General features: G+C 48.2%; 1 protein-coding gene across 2 annotated transcripts in view; it reads left to right on the top strand.

Moving 5' to 3' along the window:
• PEX5 (peroxisomal biogenesis factor 5) overlaps positions 1–2011 on the top strand; it is a 10677-nt gene extending 8666 nt beyond the window's left edge. For both annotated transcript variants that reach the window (XM_009998407.1, XM_009998399.1), the window contains 5 exons: positions 207–277; positions 444–659; positions 792–957; positions 1141–1298; positions 1680–2011. In XM_009998407.1, coding sequence (XP_009996709.1) covers positions 207–277; positions 444–659; positions 792–957; positions 1141–1298; positions 1680–1881 — 813 coding nt within the window. In that variant the 3' untranslated portion in view covers positions 1882–2011. The remainder of the gene's footprint in view (positions 1–206; positions 278–443; positions 660–791; positions 958–1140; positions 1299–1679) is intronic.
• The last annotated feature ends 6674 nt before the right edge of the window (positions 2012–8685 follow it).

Here is an 8685-nt window from a genome sequence, read left to right as displayed (position 1 = left end):
ATGACTTATGTGCCATAAAGTCTGTATGTCTTCTGAGATAAATTTGTATCTGTGGCTAATGTGTATATGTGCATATATTTGGTCTCACCCTTGAAGTGTGTGGGATAATATGGTGGATTTAATCTCTGCACCTGTGGTTTATGAGCCGGTCCTTTTTATCTGGATTTGAAGAAGTCTTGACTTTGTGCATCTTTATCTTTTTCCAGGCTTGGCAGTATCTGGGAACTACCCAAGCAGAGAATGAACAGGAGCTTTTGGCAATCAGTGCCCTCAGACAGTGAGTGTTGCAGAAGAGTGTTTGAGCATGTCTCCTTGTCTAGTTCATAGTGCCACAAGGACCCTATGGCTTGCATGGTGTGCTTGGTTTTCCTTGTGCTACCTCCTGTACCTGCATATCTCCTAGACTGATTTAATACTGTTCTCACTCTTCCTTTGCCCTGCAGGTGCTTGGAGCTGCAGCCTGGGAACCTCACAGCACTTATGGCTCTAGCAGTCAGCTTCACCAACGAGTCCCTGCAGAAGCAAGCCTGTGAGACGCTCCGGGACTGGCTGCACCACAAACCAGACTATGCCCACCTGCTGGAGAAGGAACCTGGCGAGAGTGTCGCTGGGACAGACCTGGGGCCTTCCAAGCGTGTCCTAGGCTCCCTGCTGTCTGAGTGAGTTAAGGTTACAAATTCCAACCTTCAGCTGCAAGGCTTCTTGGAAAGGTTGAAGCTGGTCCAGGCAGGAGCGGCCCAAAGCCAGCTCTCTCCCCAGCACACCAATGTTCTTGTTCTGTGCTTTTCCAGCTCCTTGTTCACGGAGGTGAAAGAGCTGTTCTTAGCAGCTGTGCGCAGCAACCCCTCGTCTGTGGATCCTGATGTTCAGTGTGGCCTGGGGGTCCTTTTCAACCTCAGTGGCGAGTACGAGAAGGCTGTGGACTGCTTCACTTCTGCTCTCAGTGTGCGCCCCAATGTAAGGAAGGGCAGATTGTGGATGCTGGAGGTACCTGGTTGATTCATGAGTCAGGGTTTGGGTGGAGGTGCTGCTTGTATGAGAGGCAGGTTTTTGAAGGAGTAAAACACATGGGAAACGGATGGGTGGCTTGGAGTTGAAAAAGATCCAGTTTCTCTCAGCCCTTTCTGCCCCCTTATCCAGGACCATCTTCTGTGGAACAAGCTTGGTGCCACGCTGGCAAATGGGAACCGGAGTGAGGAGGCTGTGGCCGCCTATCGTCGGGCACTGGAGATCCAGCCAGGATACATCCGCTCGCGCTACAACTTGGGCATCAGTTGCATCAACTTAGGGGCCCACCGGTGAGCATGGGCTGGGCAGTTCTGCTGTGACCCCTGAGAGTGAGTGGTTTTTTGGGGAGAGGCTGCAAGAGGTCGCTACAGCTGTGCATTGCTGCTTGCAGCCTTCCCTTGGCATGGGAGAGCAGAGCGAGTGTGTCAACGCTACCCTGAGAACAGTGTGTGATGTTGGTGTTGTTGGAGTAGGGGCCATCTGACTGCAGCTTCTGTTAAGGGGGAGAAGGGGGGGAATCTCTGGTGGTTCTGGAGCTGGGCAGGATCTGGTGAAAAGGAGAAACTGTTTTGGAGGGGAAGAAGTAGTTCAGAAGCAAATTGAGGAGGGGCATTATGTCATTAGATGTGGAGTTTTCTCCAGTAAGCATATGTATGTTCTCATCTTGACAGTGAGGCTGTGGAGCACTTCTTGGAGGCTTTGCATATGCAGCAGAAGAGCCGAGGCCCACGGGGGCAGCAAGGTGCCATGTCTGACAACATCTGGAGCACCCTCCGTATGGCCCTTTCCATGCTGGGGCAGAGTGACCTGTATAGGGCAGCTGATGCCCGGGACCTTCCCACACTGCTTCAGGCATTTGGCCTTCAGCAGTGACTCCGGGATGACTTCCCTTGTGAGTGCAGTGTTGGCCTAGCCCAGCAGTGACCTTTCTTAGAGAGGAAATGTTCACTAGGGTTCACACATCTTTGCTCTGGTAGGGCAGATCATTGGCAACTGTTTTTTTTCAAGGACCTCCCTCTGAAGTGTGTGACTTTCCCTGCCTGTCCTCTGTGGTCTGAACATCTCTGAACGGTTCATGTTAATCATCTCCATTACTGACTGACACTCTGCTGGTAGGCAGGTGATCAAAGTGGGGGAAGATGGCAACATCCAGCCCTCTTGCCGGACTGTATTTGCAGTAATGTCCAGCTTGGCTGTGAGACCTTAGGATAGATGTTCTGCAGAGACTACCTGCTGGACATGTCTCAATTGCAGGTGGTTTGGGTGGGGTGGGATTGCCACTTGATGCAAGGGGGAAAAATCCTGGCTTTTGAGCATGCTTCCCCTGTGTCTGTGCTTGCATGTGTGTATATATGGGTTGCTGGGGAAAACTGAGGGCAACAGTCCCCTTTTCTGGGTACTGGTAACTTCATGGTACAGCCAGATTCTAGTTTATCAGAGTCTCTTAATGAAACTTTTAAGAGCAGAGTATTTTTTGCTAGAGATGCAGGTGAGGGCCCTTAACCTGTCACGGTAAGAGGAGATCCCAGAATTCAGACTTGAGAGAATGTCATAGGAATGAAAGTCTAAAAGTTAACCTCCCTTCCCAGAATATGGTGGGAAAAGGTTCAAGTCTTAATTTTCACTTGATCATCTATCATTGTTTTCCTTTGTGCAGAAGTTCCACATCTTGTGTGTAACTGAATCTTGTTAATTATAAATATCTGTATATTCTATTGAAGAAAATGTTTTTTAATTGTAAAGTATTTTGTATATTAAAGGGGGGAGAATTAATATTGCCAAAATGACAACTTTCTCTGTGTCTCTGTTGGAGCTGCTTGCAAGTGTGTTGAACTGTGGGGTATAAACCCACTCATTTTCAAGAGAGATCAGACTCTCAGTTTCTGTCTCCCCTTTTGTCTCAGATTTTGTTCTATTGATAGCTCATATGCAAATAAAGCTTAAGGGACCTGATTTTGCTGTAGCCTCAGGCTTCAGTTCTGTGAGCCAGCAGAAGGGCTTTCCTGTGTGAAAAAGCTCCCTTTTTCCTTCCTAAGGTGTAGGGGTCAGAGAAGGATTTATTTCATTTCTCTTGCCACCTGCTGTGAGCGAAGTTGTGGTACATTTTCTCACCTCCTTGAGGAACCTGACTGCTATGGTAGTCAAAACTGGGGAATTAGCCAGGGAGCACTTACCCTTCCTCTTCCACCATGTACCTGCTTCTTTATACCTCTACCTCACAGGCTTAGTTTTTGTCTTGCTACTGTAACAATCAGGAGCAGAAACTGCAGACAGGACTTCTTGCTGTATTCTGAGCTGCAGCTTCCCCAGTGTCTCCCATCCAGCTCTTTGGCACTGACACCTACACACACTGTTCTGCAATTGCTGTAATGCATGCACAACAATTTGGTGCTTGTGCTATCTAAAAGGAAGGGAAATGTTGCTGTGTCCTGCTCATGCAGAAAGTGCTCTGGGGCAGAGACCCTGCCTTTTGGTTTTTACTGATCTGTCTGGTCAGGTTCTTCTCTGCTTGGCAAAAGAGAACATTAGTGCCTCTGCTGTTCCTCACCTGCTGTCCAGGTGTTCTCCCTTCTCCGTTTCTCAACTGATTTTCTTTGCCTCTTTGCTGCACCACATTCCTTTCTTCATCACTTCTTGGCCTTCCCTTTTTCTCAACCTCAAGTTCTATTAATGCTTCTCCCCTTGGCATCCTAGTTGTCTCAGTTTCTCTTGTAATTTGGCTTAGTCTCTTGTCTTTGTGTTGGTGTCCTTCCCTATAACATATCCCCTCCTGTCCTGCGACTACAGTGGGCTGTCACTGCTTGTTCTCATTCCCTGTAAACTGTTATCACTTTCTTCCCTCCCTCCCACCTTAAATAATCTCACAGCATCTGTGCTGGGCCCAGATCTTCACCTTGTCATGGTTTGACTCAGGATCAGCAATTCAACCAGTGACAATAATGCTCTCCATCCCCTCCCACCCAGGTGGGGAAAGGAGAGAGAGAATTAAGGAGAAAGACTTTCTGGATTGAAAACTAAACCAGACAGCTTTAATTAAACACTAATGATAAAACAATAAGTACAATTATATACAAATGTGTTCAGGAATGTGCGAAGCCCTATTTCCTTCCCCCCACCCCCAGCAACTCCCAGGGCATCTCCTGAGCTGGGAGCAGTTCCCAAATGTCCTGGAGCTGCCAGAGAGAGGGCAGAGCAGACAGGAGCTGAGGGAGAGTGAGGAGGGTCAGGAATGCACGGGCCTGGGGATCAGTGGTGATGGACGGATGGTCCCTGGGCACCAGCCATAGATGGGAGAGGAAAGGAAGAAGAAGCAGGAAGGGGCTTGACTTCTGTGATCCCTGACCTTACACCAAGCTTATGTGGATATATGGAATGGAATACTTGGGTCAGTTTTGCTGTCCATCTAGTCCACTCCTCACAGATACAACTCTTCAGCTCCCTTTGCATCTGAGGCTGCAGTTTCAACAAGCAGAGCAAAGTGACCCTGGTGTCTCAGCGATAACATAAACATTCCACCATTATCAGTCCACTAGCTGGAAAACCTGCTGCTAGTTAAAAGAGAGCTTATTGAAGATAAAAAAAAAAGAAAACAACAGTAAAAAAAAGTTGGCTTCATCCTGGCTCAAACCAGGACACACCTACACGCTAGTCCCTATTTAGTCTCCCAGGGTTGAGTCAAGAATAAGCTGCCTCTCTCCAGACCTTGTCCTATTAATTGTCTTTGGAAATGGAGTATTGGTGCAGGGAACATCAGCTGGCTGATTGTTTCTGCATTCTGGTTTTAGTTCACACCTTTTGCCTGCTCTCTGCAACCCTTTCTCTGGCTACCTCCAAACCATGCTTGCTCTGGGGCCAAGTATCTTGATCCCCGTTTGCATGTGCAACCACATCCACATCTTCTGTTGCCAGGCCTTATTGTACAGTGAGGGTGGGTAGCAGGTACTGAGCATTTTAGACAGATGGAAAGGTAAGGCATTGGGGGATGTTTGGAGGCCCTCAATCCAACCCTCTGCTCACTATAGGCCCAGCTTGAATTCTGTGCTGGGGATCTGAGAGCCTTTTAAATGATAATGCTCTGCAGTTTTTGTACTTTCTCCTCTTGTACTTTCCCCAATGTACAGAACAGTGGCACATCCTATTGCCACTACAAGCATGTGAGGGACCCCAGCAGGCCCTTCTTTGTTCTTTACCAAATCCAGGGGCATGACAGGACCCAAACTAGCTCTTTCATAGGGCACTGGGAGTGTGGTCAAAGGGGGTGGTTCAGTACTCGTACATCTATGCTCCTTCCTATGCTTCTCCTGGATTTCTTTCTTCAATGTTTTATTTATTTGCTGCTTAAGGCCCAAAGAAATCTTAGACTCTCTTGGTCCTGGCCTTAGTCAACACCCAGCTGAGAGGTACCTGTCATGGTCCACTCCTCAGTGGACGTGTGATGGTTCGTTTCAGCTGTGATCCCCAAGTGCAAAAATGAAATGGCAACAAGTCCAGGGAGTTAATTTATCAACACACAATGACCTTATTAGTCTTGCCTGCAAAGTGGCTTGTGATAGAAACCCACCTGGACATGTTCCTGTGTGATGTGCTCTAGGTGACCCTGCTCTGGCAAGAGGGTTGGACTGGGTGATCTTTCAAGGTCCCTTCCAACCCCTAGGATTCTGGGATTCTGTGAAAGGAAGAAAAATAGGAAAGATTAGGTAAAGAGGAGGGGACGGAGGATAACAGCTACCACCACGGGTCCAAAGGTGTCCCTATGGTCCTGAATCCAGAAGGCGTTCTGCTGCTTCTTCTTCGATCGTTGTGATCTTTCAGTGGGGAATATCTTTGAAGTTTGGTTACTAAGGAACCATCTTTTATCCTGGGTAGCACACCTTGCTCCTTGGACCAGTCCACCTCTGTCCCATGGAGATGTGCCAATCTCTACCTGTCTGGAGTGAGGCTTCCACGCATGCCCTGAGAGGAGTGTCTGAGGTGTGGCCAGCTTTGGAGGCGGGTAGCTTCTTACCAGGAGGTGTGTTTTGGTGTTATAATAACATTATAATGAGGAAAGTTCAACTGAGGCTTCATGGGTGTTGGCCCAGCAAGCGTGATCCATCTTCCTTGGCAGTAGTTTTGCCCTTTGCTGCTCCAGTGGAATAGACCTGTACCAGGTACCAACACTGTCCATACCTCAGTCCGTTCTCCACGGTTTCTGCATCTGCAGCAGCCACTGCCAACTCATGTCAAGATGTTAGTCCAGTTCTTGGGGTATAGTCACTGATGACAGTGTTGAGACAATACTGATCTTCTGATTGACTCTTGCAGCGAGTGAAACTTTGTGCTTTGAGATCCTTGTACCTCTAGCTTCTCATTAGCCACCATTTTTGTCAAGAAGGAGGATGTGCTGCCATTCTATATTCTGCTTTACCACTGCAGTTTCTTCATCTTGAGGTGCTGACCCTTATGATCCTCAGGTTTCTTGAGCTACAGCTCACTTCTTTGGGGTCTCAGTCTCCTACCTGGCATAGTCAGTAGAACGGCAAGCATGTCACTTGTAACCTACAAAAGCATGGTACCAATCCAAAACCCAGGTTTTTTTTATCATGGACAATGGGTCCATGATAATCAATCTCAGAATAGTTTGAGTTGGAAGGGACCTTAAAGATCATCTTGTTCCCACCCTCCTGCACAGGCAGGGACACCTCCCACTAGACCAGGTTGCTCAGAGCCCCATCCAACCTGCCCTTGAACACCTCCAGGAATGGGATATAAATAACTTCCCTGGGCAACCTGTGCCAGTGTCTCACCACCCTCACACTGAAGAATTTCCTCCTAATGTCTAACCTAAATCTCCCCTCTTCCAGTTTTAATCCATTACACCTTGTCCTTTCACTACAAGCCCTTGTAAAAAGCCTCTCCCCAGCTTTCCTGTACCCCCTCCAGGTACTGGAAGGCTGCTGTGAGGTCTCCCAGGAGCCTTCTCTTCTCCAGGCTGAACAGCCCCAACTCTCCCAGCCTGTCTTCACAGCAGAGGTGTTCCAACCCTCTGATCATCTTTGTGGCCCTACTCTGGACTTGCTCCAGGAACTCCATGTCCTTTTTATGTTGGGGTTCCAGAACTGGACTCAGTACTCCAGGTGGGGTGTCATGAAAGCCAAGTAAAGTGGGAGGTTCACCTCCCTTGACCTGCTGGCCACGGTATTTTTGATAGCCCAGGACACAGTTGGCTTTCTGGGCTGCAAGCACATATTGCCAGCTCATGTTTGGCTTCTTGTCCTTTTGTCACCTCCAAGTCCTTTTTTCTGTGGGCTGTTTTCAATCCGTTCTCCACTCAGCCTGTATTTGTGCTTGGGATTGCCCTGACCCAGGTGCAGAACCTTTTACTTGGCCTTGTTGAACTTCATGCAAGCTTTGTGCTTTGAGATCCTTGTACCTCTAGCTTCTCATTAGCCACCATTTTTGTCAAGAAGGAGGATGTGCTGCCATTCTATATTCTGCTTTACCACTGCAGTTTCTTCATCTTGAGGTGCTGACCCTTATGATCCTCAGGTTTCTTGAGCTACAGCTCACTTCTTTGGGGTCCCAGTCTCCTACTTGGCATAGTCAGTAGAACGGCAAGCATGTCACTTGTAACCTACAAAAGCATGGTACCAATCCAAAACCCAGGTTTTTTTTATCATGGACAATGGGTCCATGATAATCAATCTCAGAATAGTTTGAGTTGGAAGGGACCTTAAAGATCATCTTGTTCCCACCCTCCTGCACAGGCAGGGACACCTCCCACTAGACCAGGTTGCTCAGAGCCCCATCCAACCTGCCCTTGAACACCTCCAGGAATGGGATATAAATAACTTCCCTGGGCAACCTGTGCCAGTGTCTCACCACCCTCACACTGAAGAATTTCCTCCTAATGTCTAACCTAAATCTCCCCTCTTCCAGTTTTAATCCATTACACCTTGTCCTTTCACTACAAGCCCTTGTAAAAAGCCTCTCCCCAGCTTTCCTGTACCCCCTCCAGGTACTGGAAGGCTGCTGTGAGGTCTCCCAGGAGCCTTCTCTTCTCCAGGCTGAACAGCCCCAACTCTCCCAGCCTGTCTTCACAGCAGAGGTGTTCCAACCCTCTGATCATCTTTGTGGCCCTACTCTGGACTTGCTCCAGGAACTCCATGTCCTTTTTATGTTGGGGTTCCAGAACTGGACTCAGTACTCCAGGTGGGGTGTCATGAAAGCCAAGTAAAGTGGGAGGTTCACCTCCCTTGACCTGCTGGCCACGGTATTTTTGATAGCCCAGGACACAGTTGGCTTTCTGGGCTGCAAGCACATATTGCCAGCTCATGTTTGGCTTCTTGTCCTTTTGTCACCTCCAAGTCCTTTTTTCTGTGGGCTGTTTTCAATCCGTTCTCCACTCAGCCTGTATTTGTGCTTGGGATTGCCCTGACCCAGGTGCAGAACCTTTTACTTGGCCTTGTTGAACTTCATGCAGTTTTCATGAGTTCACTTCTCACCTGTCAAGGTCCCTCTGGGTGGCCTCTCTTCCCTCCAGTATGTTGACCTCATCACACAGTTTGGTGTGATTGGAAAGCAGTAGAAAAACTGCTAAATGCTGCCAGGAGTTCAACTAACGATATAAAATATAAGGGTGTAATTTGTGAAATGGTGGGCACCTGGTCAGAACCTGCTTATGAGTATAGGAAGAAT

Source organism: Chaetura pelagica, unplaced genomic scaffold, assembly GCF_000747805.2.
Source record: "Chaetura pelagica isolate M959 unplaced genomic scaffold, ChaPel_1.0 scaffold120, whole genome shotgun sequence".
NCBI classification, from domain to species: Eukaryota; Metazoa; Chordata; class Aves; order Apodiformes; family Apodidae; genus Chaetura; species Chaetura pelagica.
This window is presented reverse-complemented; position numbering and strand designations above follow the sequence as displayed.